This window comes from Odontomachus brunneus, unplaced genomic scaffold (assembly GCF_010583005.1).
Source record: "Odontomachus brunneus isolate Ranch 3 - 2012 unplaced genomic scaffold, Obru_v1 Obru_scaffold_089, whole genome shotgun sequence".
Lineage (NCBI taxonomy): Eukaryota > Metazoa > Arthropoda > Insecta > Hymenoptera > Formicidae > Odontomachus > Odontomachus brunneus.
Window position 1 is genome coordinate 554,918 of NW_022639539.1, and position 21,117 is coordinate 576,034.

The following is a 21,117-nucleotide window of genomic DNA, read 5'->3' on the forward strand; positions in this document are numbered from 1 at the left end:
TATTGACTTTTAGGACTTGGTGCAATGATAACTTTTTATCAGCATGGCGAAAACTATAACATAGTGAAATTTCAGCCAATTTGACCGAAAATCATTTTCCATAGGTTTTGTGCGGGGTCCTTTATTAATGCAGTTGAGGTCGATAGTCAATAATAGAAACGGGTCGCATTTTTGTATCCATAGTAATAAGGAACAATAATTATTTGAAACAGGCGCAAAAATCGGCCCTTAGAGTCACCAAATTTTATAACGATGGAACGATACTCGAACGCATAAAATATGAAACAATTATATCTCGCGTGTTTATGCAACAATAAAATTAAAAATACTCTTCTTCGATCGACAACCTACACAAACGTTATATTGTTGCAATATATTCTATGTTGGTTCAGAATTCTATATTAAAATAAATCTAATATTAATTTTTTTTTCAAGAGTAGCTATTAAGAAGCATTTGTCAAAGTCTCCTAAAAACCTTTCCCCAAGATTTTTACATTACAGTAATTTCCTTGCTAACAATGAAAAATGCATGAACGTTCGAGCGAGCGAAACAATCGTCGGGACACCGCGTATTGCTCACGTATAGACGAGACAGTGTGAGTCAAGCGTTTTCTTCGTGTGTTTCACACGTATTTTAGGACGGCATTTCTGTCCAGACGCTTATAATGCTATTTCTCTCGTTCTTACGTTTGCGATAGAAGATGGAAGATCGCCGCGACTCCCACCACTATTTCCTCTCCAAGCGTCCGACGATCGTATACCGCTAGCTCCCTCCGCCACTCCGTGCTGCTTATGGCTCACCTACACGCAGCAGTGTATGAGTGACGCGTTATCGTGTGCGAGTCACACGGATATTCGGACGGCATTAACGCCGGTGCGTGTACATACACAGGCCGAATATACCATTTATCACGGATATCGAATGTACCGCGAATTTCTTTAACGTATGTGCATGCGATATGTATCGAAGTATGTTCTAATATATATATATTTATAGATTATGTACGATATATACATATTAAAACCACTAATGTTTTTACATAGTATATATTGTCATGTATATTCATCTTACATATATGAAATATATGTGCATTGGATATACAGAATGTTTTTTTCACATCATGGAGCTTTTATGTATATACATAGTATATCTAATGCTATGTAAGTAATTTCCTGGATGTTTTTAATATTTCGTTAATGCTAATGTGCGCAATTTGTATTCGAATCTTTTCGATTCGAAATTTTCGAATTCGAATTATAGGGGTTTAAATTCGAATCGAATCGAATTTCACTTGATTCGATTCTATTCGAATTCGAATAGTTCGCACATCTCTATTTAATATGTTAAATCTACTTAATATGTTAAAATAATGATTCTGAGTAATTTTCAAAAGATTCTAGTCGTCGTTCTTTGTTTATTAAAAAATTATCAACAAAAAAGTTTTGAAAAACATATCAGTGCTTAAAAACATAATTTTTTATGCAAAATTAAGTTATTCGTTAATTTTTTTTATAAATTTTTAATTTTTCCAATATTTGCTTGTGAAAATGGGATTATAATATTCTATTAATAACTGAATTTACGACTTTTATAAATTTAGTGTAAATTTGGACTTTACGTAAAACAAAGCATTCAAATATGTTTACGTAGCATACTAGATACTGTTTTATTTCACGTTTTTTGTTTATTTACATTTTTCATTATTTGGTATATATGATAATCGGCCTATTTCTGTATATTCGGTTTCAGTCTAATAGTTGTATAGTATAGTGAAGTAATAACAAAATATAGTTTGAAATTAAGTTTATATAAGTTCTTAAGTTACATAAGTTCTTAAGAATTTGTGATGATTATAAGAAATTTTTAGATTATTTAATAGTGCACAGTTCGACGAAGTTTCGTACTCTGCCCTCAGTATCATAAGCCAATAAATTTCAACTGTAATACATTGATTTTCCATAATTTTTATAATGTTCAGTATATTTATAATTGTCATAAAAAACGCTTAAAAAGTGACTAATTAAATACTTCTCGCAATATATGGTTCTCACAAAGCTACTTTGATTTACAAATGATATGTCGATTTATTACGTTTTTTTCTTGCAAGTAGATCTTCACGTCAGCATTTTCTTGAGTTTAAACTTGGACTTGCATATTCTTGTCAATTGATCATATTTTTTGTGAAGTATGTAGAAAAATATATAAAAAAATGTTGAATAATTTTTTTATATTAAATTTTCATGTACGTATATATTCATTCGTGAAACTGATATCTTTTCTAAAATGATATCTGATATCTTTACTAAAATGATAAGTCTATCTTACATTAAAATTAAAACATTGAAGATTAGTAAAGGCTTCTACGCAAGATATGTTGTTATATTAACTTATTTTAACTGTTGCATCAGTTTTTGTATGTTTTTATTTAGTAAATATACTTTGGGCAAGAGCCAATTTTCAATTTTAATTTTAATGTAATTTTAATGTAATATAATTTTAATTTTAATGTAATGTAATGTAATTTTAATTTTAATGTAATTTTAATGTATTTCAATTTTAATATAAGATAGATTTATCACTTTAGTAAGACGAAAGATTCCAGTTTTACGAGCGAAAATGCGTCAATTATGTATACTTACATAAAAATATGAAATGAGAGAGATATTCCAAATATTCTAAATATTCTTGTATCCTCAGGCACCATTTTATATTCGCCACTCTATTTTACCGCACTAGATATATGACACCCGGAGTTCTTGTTGTGTTTATATTTGAGGATTTTATGTACCGATTTTGGGTTTTTTTTTAATCGGTACGCCAGACATTAGGGAAAAAGAATATGTCATTAAAAATGTCATAAAACTTCTAAGAATTGAAGTATTTTGAAACAAAATTAAAAGAGATTTCTAGTAATTACAAAAAAATTGTATTTTTTTTAATTATAAAATTGTTTCAAAGACAGATACGAGCGTTTCAATATATAGAAATCTAAAAAATGTAATTAGAATTTTTCTAAAAAAATACGTTATTACGTTTAGCTTTGAAAAGAACAATTATTTGACGAGATGAGGTTAAGTAATTTTAGATTTTTATCAAACGAATTATTTATCTGAAATATCATTTTTTCTTAAAAATAATAAAATAATACAATGTAGTTATGACAAAAATATATATAATTAATTTACACAACCATAAAAAAGAGGTACATTAATTCTACACATAAGAGCAATACGCCAAATAGCTTCGAGATATTTGATCGTTGCTATACTTTGCGACACACTGTATATATAGTTTTTAGTTTAACACAAACATCGTACATTTTAATAATAATTTATTTACAATGATAAAATGATATCTACTTGAATTTTAATCTTGGAATAAAAATTTAGTGAAATATAGTAACGTTACCACTGTGCGGTACCCATAAACGAAACTTTGCGCTTATCGTACAAAGCTATTTTAGATACTTGTTTTGTACTACATATTTTCGATAACTGTGTGTAATGAGTAGAGATATATTCAGGAATTATTGAAAGAAAAGAAGCAGTGGTTGTAAAATTAACGCAGCTAAGATAAAAAAAATAAAATACAATAAAGGATGATTAGGGTAGTGAATATTTGATCGAATAAAACCAATCAATCAATTATTAAGCCTGTACATGATTGTTGACATATGTTGACACATTACTAAATATTATATAAAAAATGGGTAAAACTATAAGAACAATGATTATATCATATTGCTAGGAATTTGATAAATGTCTGTCAAAGCTATATTCATTTGACATCAATTAAAGTGCATTTTGTCGATCTTATGAGTACATATACAACATATTAAATGTGCTTGGCGTAAGACGATATGCAAATATTCCTCGTTATGGAATGCGAAAAGAATACTATGTTAGGTATTTAACTAGATTTTTGTTGTATTGATATTATGATTATGATAAACGAATTAATGCTTTCTTCAAAATTATGGTGATAATATGTTTAAGATCTGAATAAAATAATAAGTAATAATTATATTTATATTTTCTTGTGGAATTGTTATTTTAGTTTATCATCTCTTGGAATTTTTATTTTATAATTTATTACTTTTTATTGTAAATGACTCTTCAATATTATGGCACTTCTGTATTGATTGTAACGAAAATATTATGGAGATGATACTAATACAACACAACGTCTAAAATCAGGACATGTTTTAAATACATCTCTCAAATCATGTCAGAATATAAAACGTTTTAAGACATCTTTAAGATGTCTTATGTCCCGATTTTAGACGTTGTGGGTATATAATGATGTATAACATTTAAAGACAATAGCATAACGAATAAATAGCTATAGTTTTTTGGATTTGCTATTTCTTTTCATTTTTTAGAATGACCTTAACATGTATTGCTCAGGTCATAACCCTCATTAACTTTTAAAATATTTTTGATAATTTTTTAAAATAACTTTTTAATAAACAAAGAGCGACGGCTGAAATCTCTTCAAAATTAATTAATATCATGAAAGAAACTTTAACAACACATTTCACAGCTCATTAAATTCGAAAAAATCGTCGCTTTTCTAAATTCTAAAATAAATTATCAGTATTTTAAATCAAAGTTATAGGATTTTTTGAAAAGGCTACTCAATGTTGTCATTTTTAACTTCCGTTCTGAGTTAGAAACTGACAATCTAGATCGAAAGTCAATTTTTTTTTTAATAGAGTATAGTATTTTTTTATCGTAGATTTGGATATTTGAATAAAAGAAAAAAAGGAAACTTAATATCAGTGGTAAAAATGACTTCTAGTCTAAATTAGTAGTTTCCATTCTAGAATGGAAGTTAAAATAGGATATTCTAATATACACGCGCGTGAATGTATATTGTTATATTTTATGTGTAATTATCTTTTTTTATAGAGAAAGGCTATTGTATGAGAGGAGATCTTTGCCCTTATGATCATGGTACCGACCCAGTTGTATTGGAAGATGTGGCGCTCAGTCGAGTTTTAACTTTTGGACCACACAATGCTCAAGCCCCAGGAACAGTGCCAGTAACTACGGTAACAGAACCATCACAGGGTCCAAATGGTAATGCGCCACCGCCGCATCTTCCTCTTAGCAATTTACCACCACCTCACTTGAGAAATCATCATTCTAATATGGGTATAGTATCCACATGATAAAATCTATAGTTTCTTATTATTGATTTAGCGTAGTTATATGATGGAAATAATCGTAAAAAGATAATAAATTATGAACTTATTACATGTATATTATTGAAATAAGATATCAGTAAAAGTTCAAAAATTTATCTTTTAATAAATTAATTTAAAAATTTTAGAGATATTAATGTTTACACAAAGAGATAAAAATGTTGATAAATGTTGATTTTATAAGAAAAAATAAGTGTTAATTTTATATTTTATGCATTACATGCATACTATGCATATGGCATAATTATTATGCATCTGACATATTCTATAACATTAGAAAATAGGAATGGTCTTGATCCGGAAATAGATGTGCCTCGATCATTTTGCCGCACTTATTTATTTTTCAATTATATCTATTAATTTAATAATAATGTCATATATTTTTTATCGTTTACACGTAAATTTTTCTTAGTTTTTCTTTGCATAGTATAAACAAGTAGAAAATGTTTATTCTTACACAAACATGTAAAGTATTGGATGAATATGTATATTTTTATACAAACATGTAATATATATCGGAATTTTATTTTTATAACTTTTATTTGTATAACTTTTAATACACACACATACACACGCACGCACGCACGCACGCACGCACGCACGCACGCACGCACGCACGCACGCACGCACGCACGCACGCACGCACGCACTAATATATTTCATTAATAAATTTATATTCTTCTAATAAGAATAAAATGAATTTAAAAAATAGAGTAAAGAGAAGTACAAAAGCGAGAGATAAAATAAAAAGTGAAATATTATTAATAAAATATATAATTAATATAATCTTTTTTTTTATTATTACATATACACAGGGTATCCAATTTTAAAGGATACATTGAAATATTTCTTCAGAAAAGTATTTAAGAAAAAAATGTTTTCAGCAAAAGTTGTAGAGAGAGGGATACCTGATCTTGACGTCAGATTTAGGGCTCATTTGAAAGTCAATTTAGTTTCTTTAAATGGAAACTCCTACTTTTGACTGCATAAATGAAAAGAGCAGAAAATATTGCGTTCAGATATGTATTATTTTATGAGGTCAAATTGACTCCTGGAGGTCATTTCAAGGTCAAAGTAGTTATTACTGTTATTGGAGAACATTGCATAAAGCATGTTGCAGACAGAAATAGAAAATTTTATGTTCAAATATATGATTATGACATGGGATCAAAATGATTAAGATCTGGAGATGACATATTCTAGTTAAGGAACCGCTAGTTAAGAAAAAATACGAAAGTAATCCAGCCAGTTAAGGTAAAATCTGGAGGTGACCCGGTCCGGAGTGTTTATAACAATAGTAACTACTTTGACCTTAAAGTGACCCCGATGGGGTCAATTTGACCCTATAACATAATACATAGCTGAACGCAGAATTTCATGCTCTTTTCATTTCTGCAGTTAGAAGTCGGGGGTTCCGTTTAAAGAAACTAAGTTGACATTCAAGTGACCTTTAAATCTGACCCTAAGATAAAAGTCAAGGACACCATCTGGTGTCTTCCTCTGAACTCTACAACTTTTGTTAAAAATATTTTTTTAATGCTTTTTTGAAGAGGTATTTCAGTGTATTCTTTAAAATGGTACACCTATATATATATAGCGCTTTAAATTATCAGAAGATTCTTTATTAATTGTTAATTTATTATAATACGTGTATATGCCCATACATAGTACAGTCAAAATGATCGAGATGCGCCAAGACGCGAGGCTGACATTGGCTAAATTCACGTGTCTACTCCTCGATTAATAATTCTGAATCGTAGTTCTTATTGATAATTCCATTAAAATGGTGGTACATAATAATTCCCAAATATGGTATGTAAGCAATATTATTATGAAACAAATAGTTTAAATATCTGCTCTTTGATTATAAAATATCAATAAAAAGTATTATAAAATTAGCATTATTAATAAAACACAGACTGTTGTTGTTAGGCTAAAGAGACATTGTTCGAGTTAGATTGGAAAGTCATACCGCACTCAGCATATTCTCTAAACATCGCCTCATCTGATTTTCATCTATTCCGGTTAATGCAGCACAGTCTATCTGATATGGTTCTGAAATTCTGAAAAAATATGAAAATGGATCAATGAATAGATTGCCTCAAAAGATGAGTCATTTTATAGACGCGGGATTAAACTATTGCCCGAAAGATGACAATACGTTATTGATAACAACGACCAATAGTTTGGTTAAAATATGATATGTTATCTAATTGTTCTTAATAAATCAAAATAACTTTAATATCATACTTTTGCAAATAAGCAAATTATAAGGTCTATAACTTGAAACTCGCCTTTTTTTGCAAATATTAAGTCTTTATTTAAGAATGAAAAAAATACATCAATCAAAGTATTGACCATCGTTAGATCTGACTTTTCCCATCTTTCTGGTAATAAGTGGATCCCACGGCGAAAGAACGACTCATCTTTAGAGGCTATCCAGTTATAGACCCATTTTTCGACGCTTTCATAAGAGTTGAAGTGTTCCTCTGCAAGTGTGTGTGCTATCGACCGAAACAAGTGGTAGTCGGAAGGGGCACAGTCAGTCTGGTGAATAAGCTGCATGGGGTAGCACTTCCCAGCGAAGTGCTTCCAATGTTTTCTTGACAGCTTTAGTGACGTGAGGTCGAGCGTTATCATGAAGCAAGATCACTTTATGCTGTCTTGTCTCATATTCTGGTTATTTTTCGCGCAATGTTCGGCTCAAATGGATTATTTGTTGTTGGTAGAGATCCCCTGTGACTGTTTGACCAGATTTTAGTATCTCATAATATACTACACCCTTTGGTCCCACCAAATACAGAGCATGGCTTTCTTCCCATGAATATTGCATTTTGGCGTTGATGTCGATGGTTCGCCTGGGTCGCAAATGATTTTTCGGCGTTTGGGGTTATCGAAATAGATCCACTTTTCATCGCCAGTCACAATTCGATGCAAAAATCCCTTTCTTTTTTACCTGGCAAACAGCATTTCGGAGATGGTTTTTTGCCTTTCGATGTCTCTTTCTTTTAATTTATATGTAAAAATTACAAAAAAATTTTTGTATACTTGGGCTTTACAGAATTATAACAAAAATTGCTATATACAGTATGTTTGATAAGAGCGTGTACGGCAAAACTCAAAAACTTAGGATAATACATAAATTGAAAAAATTTGTATACATTATGCATGATATAGACTGCGATGCTTTATTATTAATAAGTTGTCCAGTCGCCTCCATTATCAATAATTGACTGGCATCTCTGAGGCATACTTTCTACTAATTTTACAGCATAATCTTCAGACAAAGATTTCCATATAAATCGAATCTGTCGAATTAACTGCTTGACGGTCCATATTTTCTTTCCTCGGAGCTTAAACTTTATAAGCGCCCAAACATTTTCAATTGGATTTGCATCTGGCGCCTGTGAAGGCCAATCCAGTACGTCAACGTCATTTTCTTGTTTCCACGCAGTACAAAGTCTACTCCGATGTTTCGGATCATTGTCCTCTTGCAGTAGCCAATTTTCATTTTTCCTCGTAAACCACCTTTGGGCAGATGGTAATAAAGCTCTCTCATATATTTGGACCATTTTAGCAGCATCCAAATTTTGTGTAAAGATGTGTAAAGTGCCAAATCCCTGTTTTGAGAAACAGCCCCAGACGTGCACCTTTACCGGATGTTTAACGGTCCGCTCGATGAGTCTATTGGCCTGGGTAGACCAGACACGTCTGATAGAAGACTTTGCCCAAAACGAAGCTTCATCTGAAAAAATTACGTTGCCCCAATAGCGGTCCAAATTTTCTTTTGCCCAAGCAAGTCTTTTTTCGACGTGTTTTTCAGACAGCAACGGTTTCGTTATCGTGCTTCGAAATTTCACTTTATGAGCCAGTAAACGTCTTCTTATAGTATGACATGATATATTTAGACCCTTTTTAAGTAAAACCGCTTGCCCGCCACGCAATGATAAACAAGGATTCTTCTCAAACACCCGTAAAATCATTTTGTCCTCCTTTTTCGTCGTTTTCTGCACAGAGCCACGATCCGGCAAGTCATCAACGTTTTTGACCTCGGAATAACGTTTCACCCACTTACTCACAAACGCCTTAGACTTCTTCATATACTTAGCAGCCGCTCCGCGCGACATTTTTGGTCCTTTCGGATGCGAACATAGAAACACAGCTTCGTAACGTGATGCGTACGCGGCACTCATGTTGAAATACGCCCTTTTGTGACGAAAGTCAAACGATAACTAAGGCTTTCTAGACAAAGCATCTTGGGAGAAGAGCCCCGCTATTGGCTCGCGTTCATATCCCCCCTCTAACGGTTTCGAGGAAAAAGTTTTGCCGTACACACTCTTATCAGACATACTATTTGCTTAAAAATGTTATGCATTTTTTATTTTTTATTACAAAATTATTGTAGTTGAATGTTCTTATATCATCGTATATCAGATCGTATATCGTATATCAGATCAAATATGTACTATTTCTATACTTTAGTATGTGTCCAGCTTGACAAAAGGCATTGTAAAAGAAAATATAATTTTAACATAATTTTTACTACGTTATTTTCTTCGTATATACTAATTATAGAAATACACTAATACAGATAAGTAAATAATAATTATGATACATTTTATATTATAGGAAATTATAAGTTTGGAAAAATTGTGAAAATTATTGTAACACAATATATGAAATGTCTGTATTTTGCAAATTATTTTCTTTTAGCTTGTTCAAAAGTTATTATTGATACGTTTAATGAAGAACGGAAAGAGTTTTATAATATTTGAATCGTAAGGAGTCAAAATGACCCTTTCAGCCATTCAAGGTGTATTTTCGGATATTCTAATGTTAACACATAGAAGGAGGAGGGCATACTAGATGGCGGCCATGCGTTCGAGATCTGCGTATCTTTTCGTTCCAGAGGGAGAAAAATATCGAGAGCGCGGTTCTGCTAGGCCGGGACTCGAACCCGGGTCTTTCGCTTGCCGGGCAACTGCTCTAAACTACTAAGCTACCTGACGCTCCACGCTTATGACACTCTCCTCTCCCCAGATAACGCTCAGAGATGTCGTTCGGAAGCGACATTTCTGGCGCGATTCCGAGCGCATGGCGACTACAGAGAGAAACAATGTTACTGTACCAAATGGTACAGCTGTCAGTCTCTCAAAGTCAAAGGTTGCTATCCTTTAAGACCTATTGTCCATGTATGCCCGTCTCCATCGTTGCCCCTCCTCATCCGGTGCAAATAATATAAATAAGTCCCGGGGTCGACACCAATTTTTTGGCAGCCCCCGGGTGCTTGGACGCAATGCGCCAATTCACCATAGAAGGAGGAAGGCATATTAGGTGGCGGCGAGACGCCATGCTAATGTTCATATGCTGAAGCGCTTTTCACGTATTAGCCAGAAGTGCTAGCTTCCTCACGCATGTGCCAAAAGTGATTTGTCAAATTTTATTAAAGAGAAATTGATGTCGAAGATGTTTCTCGTTCTTATCGGCCAGTTACGACGGATGTCGACCAAATTACGGCTTTAGCCGATTTCGATCAGTAAATCACAATTCGGAAGATTGCAATGAAGTTAAAAATTGGCAAATTAACTGTTTCGGAACATTTTTAAACAAACTTAGAATAGTAAAGAAGCTCGATATTTGAATGCAATTTGATTGAAAAAAAATCTCATAGATTGCATTTCTATCTGCGATTTGCTATGTAAATATAACGAAACAACAGTTTTCGTCTATAAAAATGACCATTTTTGTCGTTTTTAGGGTTTTTTAAACGAATTGTAACGAGCGATCGTTTTTATGGTTTTTTAAACAAATTGTAACAAGCGACGAAAAATAGATTGTTTACAACAATGTCAAATAGAAAAAGTAGTGAGGTAAGCAAAATGAATCGCTATTAATCGCTTCGAAACCTAGTTTGTATTCGATGAAAGTTATGCTCTGTATCTGGTAAGATTGGAAAGGAATCATGTACTATAAGCAGGGTTGGGAACGTTACTTTTTAAAAGTAACGCGTTACCGTTACTTGCGGTAAAAAGTAACTCGTTACCGTTACTCGTTACTGATTCTAAAAAATAACGCGTTACTGTTATTTGAAAAGTAACGATAAAAAAATCGTTACTTTCCGTTACTTTTGTAAAAAAAAAAGTTAAAATCGGCATATAAAACGAATAGTAGAAGAGACAGTACATAAATTATACATATATAAAGACAAAATATAAGATATTTAAGCGAGAAGCACACATTATTGCATAACGACATAAAGTCCATTCTACATTAGTCGCAAGGTCGCAAAGAAATTGACTAATCATAGTCGATTGTTCTTCTTGCGATCGAAGAATAATCAATTATGATTGGTACAATTTCTTTGCGATCTTGCGATTGCGACTAATGTAGAATGAGCTTTAGGGGCGCCGCACACGAATTGACATAACAGTAACGTAAGACGTACCGTAAAAATGGACCAATTACAATCGAGTATCCACAAAAATGGCGACCTTACAGTTCGACGATACTCAAAGTGATTGGTCAGTTCTTACGATACGTCTTACGTTATTATTATGTCAATTTGTGTGCGACGCCCCTTAAGTGTGGTCTACAATGAGAACTTAAGCCATCAAATTTAAGCTTTAAATCCTAAGCCGTAAGAAGTTGACCAATCATAGTCAATTATAAGAAAAATAATTTCTTACGGCTTAGAGATTAAAGCTTAAATTTTATGGCTTAAGTTCTCATTGTAGATCACGCTTTAGATGCTTTCTACAATAAGCAATAAATTTTAAGTCGCAATAAAATTGACCAATTACAGTGGATTATTCTTCTAATAGTCGACTATGATTGGTCAATTTTATTATGACTTAAGATTTATTGCTTGTAGAATGGGCTTTACGGAAAGCAGCACATTAATTGTTTATCATGTGCAAACTTTCATCACGTGGCAAGCGTTGCCGCGTTCTATGTACAGAAGCCATCATAGTAAAAAGTAACGATATAAGTAACGATGAATTTCGTTACTCGTTACTAAAGAAAATGTAACGCCGTTACTTTTTTGTTACTGATACAAAAAAGTAACAGCGTTACCAAATCGTTACCGAAAAAAAGTAACGAAATAGTAACGTCGTTACAAGTAACGCGTTACTTCCTAACCCTGACTATAAGTTACTGCCGAACAATCAATTCATCAATTCGGACAAGTGCTACTCGCCACTGGGTCAATTAAAGGCAGAAATAAGCAAGAAACGCCCCAAATTAATCAATCAAAATGACGTTGTATTACATCATGGCAACATCAAGCCTTATATTTTTTTGCAAAACTGGCAAAAATTGCTGGAATTTGGCTGGGATGTTTTGCTTCACTCATCTTATTTTTACTTGATATAGCATTCTCGAATTAATACTTATTTTGGTGGCTGTAGAACTTCTTCAATGGTATGAGCTTTTGCTTCTTTGAAACGGCTTAAAAAATATTTTTGAACTGCTTCTTCTCTAAAAAATCGAAGAAACCCAGGAAATAAGAGAAGAATTATGAAATTAACTGAGAGAGATGTAAAAATATTGTGAAACAAAATAGTGTATATATTACAGATTAAAATTATTTTTAACTAAAAAAATTTATCATTTGAAGTCTGCTTGAAAATTCGTACGAATTTTTAAAGTTAAGTTAAAAATTTTATGTGATTGTTTGCAAAATAATACAGGAATGTTTTGTTCAAATTGACAATCTACACGAAAAATGAGTACATGTTATTGTCAGATACCTTATTTATTCGGTTTAAGATAACCACACTAATTGTTGAAACGTTCCGACTTAATTTGTTTGTATATTTGTTAATATATCTATGCTCATTAAATCAGAAATTAACTCTTATTATGTTTATTAATTTCCATATTTTTTAAATTTTAACTAAACCTTAAGCGTTTAATTTTGGCATATATCATTCGGCACATAGTATAGAAGACTATGTTAAAAAATATTTATTAAGAAACATTTAGAGTACTCTAAAAATTTATAGCGAAATTAAATAAATCAAATAAAAAATTAAATCAATTGAAAATCAAGTCAGTGTATTTAAAAGCTCTTATATATTCTAATATGACGGATACACCAAGTTTTACAGTCTCAATGTTTGGTTTTTCTTTAACATTTTATCTATGTTTCTCTAATAACGAAAATTAATTAATTACATTGTCCGACAAATCTTGATCCATTTTTCCCGAGAATGAATAATCATTTCTGATATTTTTAACCATTAAACACGAATTCGTTATACAAGTTTGATTATCATATCACAATTTTGACAAAAATTGGGGTAAAATATGTAAAAAACAATTGAAGATTTTAAAGAATTTAATAACATTGTAACATTAGCAGATATTTTTTTCTTAATTTTATTAATATCTTAAGAAAATATGAACTTTATGTTTTAAAATATATTTTGTTTTGTTTTTGTGTGATTTCTTTTTGGGAGATATATAGCTATTTAAAGTGAGTTTTTCCTTTTATACACACGCACATACGCACATGCACATTCGACTGAAAGTCATATATATGGAGTCCAAAAGCCTACACTTTTGACAGAAATTATTATTCGTATGGTAAAATGATGTCGCGTACTGTATTAAAATACAATATTTTATATAAAAATATTTTTGCAGAACTTAATTATTAAATTAAATTCTTAATAAAATAAAATTCTTAAATTATTTCTTACTTGAAGAAAAAGCAACGGCCTAAGTATTTGGCAATTTTAATTAATTCCGTTTTATTTTCGATAATTTGTTGATACTCTGAAGATCTATAATAGATATTTATATGTCTTTTTATATTATTTAGTTATGTCCATTTTTTTATTATTATCATGGAGTATCATGGAGTAAAAAGATTGCGTTTGATTACTTATAAACGTATTAGGTAAGAATGTGGAAAAGGATGTTAGTATAATATTGGGTGCGGGAAAAAGTTCGTGGCGTTTGGCACTAGATGGCATTACATGCTCAGCACTCGGTAACTACTAATCGCATCGACAACATTAGACACGCGTGACATTTCAACTTTTGTTTTGAGCCAAAAAAGATTGAAATCGGTGAAATGGATCAAAAGTTATTTTATTTTAAAAATGGAGATAAATAAGGAAAAAATTCGCTACATTTTGTAGTATCACTACGATAAAGGCAAGAACGTTGCACAGACTTGTGAAAAAATTTGTGCTGTTTACGGTGAAGATACTCTATCAAAATCAGCAGTACGGAAATGGTTCGCTCGCTTTCGTACTGGAAATTTTGATGTCAAAGATGAACCTCGCTCCAGTCGATCAATCACCGAAAAGTCTGATGAAATCATGGAAAAAGTTGAGCGTGATAAGCATATGAACAGTATGGAGATTGCCAGGGAACTAGACATCAACTACAAAACAGTTTTGAATCATTTATACAAAGCTGGATACAAAAAGAAGCTCGATGTTTGGGTTCCTCATGAGTTGAGTATTAAGAACATGATAGACCGAATTAACATTTGCGATACGCTACTGAAACGGAATGAAATTGAGCCATTTCTGAAGAGAATGATAACTGGTGAAAAATGGATCACGTACGACAATCGAACTCGAAAAAGTTCGTGGACAAAGGAAGGTGCAAGCAATCGCAAAACCTGAATTGACGATGAAGAAGGTGATGTTGTGTGTGTGATGGGATTGGAAGGGAATCGTTCACTATGAGCTGTTATCACCCGGTCAAATAATTAATTCCGAACTCTACTGTGAACAACTGGAGAGATTACAAGCAATTGAGAGGAAGCGGCCAGAATTGATCAATAGGAGAGGTATCGTCTTCCATCACGACAACGCTCGACTACACACATCTTTGATGACTCGGCAAAAATGGCGAGAGCTTGGTTGGGAAGTTTTGATACATCCATACATATAGTCCTGACATAGCACTCTCAGACTATCAGTTGTTTAAGTCTCTACAGAACTCTCTTAATGGTGTAAAGCTGGCTTCAAAAGAGGCATGTGAAAATCATTTGAAGCAGTTTTTCGATCAGAAACCACAGAAGTTCTATCACGATGGGATTATAACACTGCTCCAAAAATTGCAAAATATTATCGAAAATAATGGAGCATATTTGGTTTGAATAAATTGATTTTAATACTCTAAGAAAAACACTTGAATTTTACTAAAAAAACGCCACGAACTTTTTCCCACACCCAATAATTATCTTATTCATTACGCGATGGAGAAGCATTTTAAGTTCTGTTTTTTTTATTTATAACTTTGGATATGACTTTAAACGAATTGTAGCTATTGAATATAATGAAATGTACCGTACTTTTACATATTTTTAAATGAATACTCTTCTTAGAAATATAAATAATTTCCAAATTTTAAAAAGAAGCTTTTACAAAAAAATTTCACGAATTATAGTACTTGCCTCCCGGACATTACATATTATGACGTTCTAAGGACTATTTAAAAGACGGAATTTTAAGATGTCTTATGTCCCGACTTAGATGTCTTTAAGATATTATTTTAAGATATCTTAAAGACATGCTGTTTATAAAATTACTTTAAAATCCTTAAATGTATATTTAGTTGCGAATTTCTAGAATTTTGCATAGAACATTAAAAAGGAAAGAATATTTTATTGAATATTGTTTGTAATAGGTTGAAAATTATATTAATTCAAACTAGACTGTGGATTTGCTCGTTCGTCTGCTTCATCGTTCGTCTGCTTTAAATTTTAAAGTTTATACTAGATACCATCATTATCAGCTGTCATCGACTCCTAATTCTAACCTTGAGTAAATGGAAAAGACGGATGAGCAAATCTATAATGTAATCATAATTCTAAAGGAAACTATATATATATGAAAGAAAAAAAATTTTCATTCGGCACAATAATTCAACTGAAAACTAGAGCAAATTATAGAAATTCGCGATTTAATAAGTTCTGTAAGATTTTTTTTCGTGCTGACATATTTCCCGTGCATAATATTTACAGACTAAATTGTTTTCAAAATATTTATTGTAACATAAATGTCGAGTGCATAAATGTCATTGTAGATAATGTAGACAGTTACATAATATCTTTTAAATGTCTTACAATAGGTGAATTTATAAGATGTCTCGTAAAGTTTTTACGATGTCTATAAGATATGTTTTCGTACTGTCTTAAAGATATTTTTTAAACACGCATGTTGTGGGAGTTTTTAATCTAAAACATTTCTTTCTTATATATTTTTTGTTATAAATAAAAACGGAGATTAAAATATTAAAATATAATATATTCTTTATACATAACGTATTGTTTATACAATAAGAACTGTGATTTAAGATCTTATAGGACCTTTCTCCCTATCAATAATAATTTACAAAATTTTTATAGTTAACATGAAAATAATGTATTATTTTACAATTATTTGGTCATCTTGTAAGTTATAATAAATACATTAAATTAGATAAAATACAATAAATCTTTAAAATATAATGACTGAAATATTTTAAATGCTTTTGCAGAATATAATCCGGATGCACCTAGTATGGAGCCACGTATACAATGGGGTAGACATCCACAATCTGCACCTGGAATTTATGGTAGAGGACAAAGAGAATTAATCAGTGTGCCAGTTATTCCGCATACAAATTCTTCGGAAATAACTCATACTCAAAGCAATCCTTTAAAACGCAAACAAGCGTTTGATTTTAATCGCTTGGGACCGAAACAGAGAGTAGTGCATAACCCGGCCAATTGTTCTCTTGAGTTGAAGAAAGTTCCACGAAGTTTAAATAATATAACTCAATTGAATAATCACTTTTCCAAATTTGGTAAAATTGTAAATATCCAAGTTAATTTTGGTGGCGATCCTGAAGCGGCATTGGTTACCTTTCAACTGCCAACAGAAGCAAAAGCTGCTTACAGAAGCACAGAAGCTGTATTGAATAATAGATTTATTAAAGTATTTTGGCATAACAATGTCAATAATAACGCAGCCAGTGGAGCTATCGAGAATGTACCACCAGGTAAGACTCAATTATATTTTGTACTATTTTTTTTTTATTATAAGATAAGCTATGTGCATGCGCGCGCGTGTGTGTGTGCATAGGTGTATGTGTAATTGTACTAGTCAGTAAGCAGATAATATGCCGAAATATATTTATGAATTGTTATCCGTTAGAAAAAGAAGTAACTCTTTACTGTTACCAATGTTTATAAAAATAACTCATTACTATTATTGTTTCTTAAAACTAACGTATTGTTACAATTTCCATTACTTTTGTTAATACGTTTTGAAAACTTTTTTTTTATACAACTTACGATATATTTTATATATTTTGCGGCTAACTCAAATAATATTATGACATCTTAAAGATATTAAATAACATCTTAAAATTCTAAGGACACCTTCTAAAATTTTTAGAAAGACAACTTTCTTGAAGTATTTTATTTCGACGTTTCGAATATTCTAGTTCACTTCTGTAGTAAAGAAGTTTGAGATTGTTCCTTTACTGAAGAAGTTTTCTGAAAAAGTAAACGGAATATGCAAGAAACATTGAAAACAAATCCATGAGAATCAAGATATCAATTTGGAAATAAGACGAATTTAAAATCATTTTCTTATTCCCTCTGAATTTTTAAACTTAGTTTTTGACGATTTTTTTTTGTTTTTGGAATATTTGAAATATACAATTGATTATCCTATATAATGGATTATCCTATATATGCAACATTTATAATCGCAATTTAACTAAATGCACAATTTAAAGATGTCTTAAAATTGTGCATTAACAGTCGTTACTTGAAATTTACTTCAAGTAAGATACTAAAATCTGAATTTAGAGTTAAATATGTTTTTAGTTGAATTGCGATTATAAATATCGCATATATAGTATAATTTATTTCAATTGTATACTTCAAATATTCTAAAAACAAAAAAAAAAATCGTCAAAAACGAAGTTTGAAAATTTAGAGGGGATAAAAAAATGATTTTGAATTTGTCTTCTTTCCAAATTGATATCTTGCCTCTCATGGATTTGTTTTTAATGTTTCTTGCACATTCCGTTTACTTTTTCAGGAAACTTCGTCAGAGAGGAACAATCTCAAACTTCTTTACTGAAGAACTGCACTAGAATATTCGAAACGTCGAAATAAAATCCTTCAAGGATGCGGCACCAACCTAAGCCAGACTAACCATTTCACTACACCGTGAAATATATAAAATATTAGGTAACTTGAAATATAACTTTGAATTTTTCAAAAATTTTTCATGATTATTTCAAAGTCAATTTTATTTTATAAATAAGAATGAATAATTTTTATTAATTCATTTGATGGAGCATGAAATCTTACGTAAAAATTGTCTAACAAGGAACATTCGCGAAGTGTGTGTCTCCGATTTCGATAAAACTTGGCATATTTATAGAATAGCCAAAAATAAGAGACCCATATTTCTTTTTATCGGCAATGGCTCAGGTTTAAGAGGTGAAACTGCCCCTCAAAGTTTAATGCCTTTTTTTGCTATCTCTGTAACTATTGGAGATAGAAAAAAACTTTAGTCCATTTTATTTTTTATAAGAAACCGCATAATTTTTATCTAAAAAATTTTTTTCTATATATATATATATACAATAGTTACAGAGATAGTAAAAAGGACATTAAACTTTGAAGGTAGTTTCACCCCTTAAACCCGCGCCATTGCCGATAAAAAAAATATGGGTCTCTTATTTTTGGCCCCTCTATAAATATGCCAAGTTTCATCGAAATCGAAGACACACACTTCGCAAATGTTCCTTGTAAGATGTGTTTAGTCTAAAGTTTATAATTTACAAAATATAATAATTATAATAATATATTAATAATTATTATTGTTTATTAAACAATAATAATAATAAAATAATAATAATAATAAAAATTGTGGACTTTCAAAATTGTAAAGTTGAAAACTTTCAAGGTTATTTGAAGGTCAACTGGATTGTTTTTAATTTTTAGATTACGGGCTGCTTGTCAAGTAATCACTGTATGCGACGCGGAGTTAGCGTTAATCGTCACAATGCTTCACTCCCACACGCAATTGGTGTTTAGCATTGGATGGCGACTGCATACAGTGAGAGAATCAAATATTTTCAGGCGTTCACGCACAATGAAAATTTTTGTTAAGGCACATATGTGTACTGTTCGAAATTTAAGGATTAAAGGAAAATTCATTTATTTCTGGATTCAAATGAGTGTCAAATTCTATATAATAGTATGATCTAAAGCATATGCAACAAAATCTTAAAACTTAATTTTGAGATATTTACGTATGATAATTATTAATTACATTTTTACGGTTTATTTAATTTTAAGAAACTATGAAAGCTTTTGTAAGAACTTATTCTTAGTATTACCTAAGATTAACAACGTAGTCGGACGTAGAGAGAACTATTGATTACTTTCATCATCACTGATCATTGATTGAATATTAATATTTCTGATGGATTAGACGAAATAAATAAGTAAAATTATTTGTCTAACAATGGGAACCAGGTGACTGCTCCGGGGATTTTAATGCGCTTTTTACGGGCTGTTCTTGGGCGAAAAAAACGACACAGCTGTTTGAGCCAATGGGCCATAGTTTCGAAGAAATCGATTTTTGAAGAATGACTCTGGTCGGCCGCAGCACACATGATGCGTCCGACCGTCACTATTGAACAGCAGCGGTAGCGCAGTAGATAAGACGTTGGCTTCGTACACAGTAGGTTGCGTGTTCAGATCTCGTCTCGTGCATTTTTTTTATTAAAAATTCGTTTTTATCTGTAAATATTTGTTATTGTAGATTTACACGATTTACAGAAAAAGATTATTTATTTAATTATATTGATATATTTTTTTGTAAATGAAGTTACAAAATTTTTAAATAATTCTAATAATTTGAAAAATCTATATAAAGAAATATTATTATTTTTATAAATTTTTTTCTAATTTAATGTTATTAATTTTTATTACTTTTTGATTGTAATGAAATTTTATAAAATTACAAATTAGTAGATATTTATTGTCTTATTTTTCTTTTTTCCTTATCAATTACACAATGATAAACAAAAGTTGTGAAGCTTGTGCCGACATATCACTCTTTAATGATTCTGTATTATTTGAGAAAATTATTAAAAAATTATTCGGTTTCATTACATTTTTATTTATATGTCCATGTGAATAACAACAACGACGGTAATAAAAATTATATATATATATATATATATATATATATATATATATATATGTATATATATATACACATACATACATACATACATACATACAGGGTATTTTACACTCTCCTCTGGGCATTTTGTGGGGACGTAGAACAGGTTGAGGTGAACATAAAAGTCCTATACTGTTTTGCGATATTCGCAATAATTATCGAGATATTAATTGTAGAAAACTTGTAAATGATCATGAAGAATATTGTAAATGAGTTATAGTAGCGACGACTGCCGTCGTGTACTTATACTTTAGGTCAAATTGAACAAAAAAATCCTCTACCATTTTCCAATTAATCACATAGATTTTTAATTATTAATTAAAGAAGATTATTGCACGATTTTGCGTGATAATGCACTCATCTTCTTTAATTAATAATTAAAAATCTATGCAATTATTTGGAAAATGGTAGAGGACTTTTTTGTTCAATTTAACCTAAATATAAGTACACGACGGCAGTCGTCGCTATTATAACTCATTTACCATATCCTGCATGATCATTCACAAATTTTCTACAATTAATATATCGATAATTATTGCGAATATCGCAAAACGGTATAGGACTTTCATGTTCACCTCAACCTGTTCTACGTCTCCACAAAATACCCGGAGGAGTGTGTAAGACACCCTGTATGTATGTATATATATATATATATATATATATATATATATATATATATATAT

The 21,117-nt window shown here is 30.9% G+C and overlaps 2 protein-coding genes across 2 annotated transcripts in view; both read left to right on the top strand.

The window, feature by feature from the left end:
• LOC116848091 (RNA-binding protein 26) overlaps window positions 1–21,117 on the top strand; it is a 178,423-nt gene that overhangs the window by 59,011 nt on the left and 98,295 nt on the right. The window contains exons 6-7 of the mRNA XM_032823859.1: window positions 4,912–5,157; window positions 16,713–17,216. Of these exons, the coding sequence (XP_032679750.1) occupies window positions 4,912–5,157; window positions 16,713–17,216 (750 nt within the window). The remainder of the gene's footprint in view (window positions 1–4,911; window positions 5,158–16,712; window positions 17,217–21,117) is intronic.
• On the top strand, window positions 14,368–16,672 carry LOC116848092 (histone-lysine N-methyltransferase SETMAR-like). The gene has a single exon (XM_032823860.1). It carries the CDS (start codon window positions 14,540–14,542, stop codon window positions 14,849–14,851), a length of 312 nt encoding a protein of 103 aa, XP_032679751.1. The 5' UTR covers window positions 14,368–14,539; the 3' UTR covers window positions 14,852–16,672.

Coding starts and splice junctions, on each gene's coding strand:
- LOC116848092 (XM_032823860.1), top strand. CDS start 14,540: ATGGAAAAAGTTGAGCGTGATAAGCATATGAACAGTATGGAGATTGCC.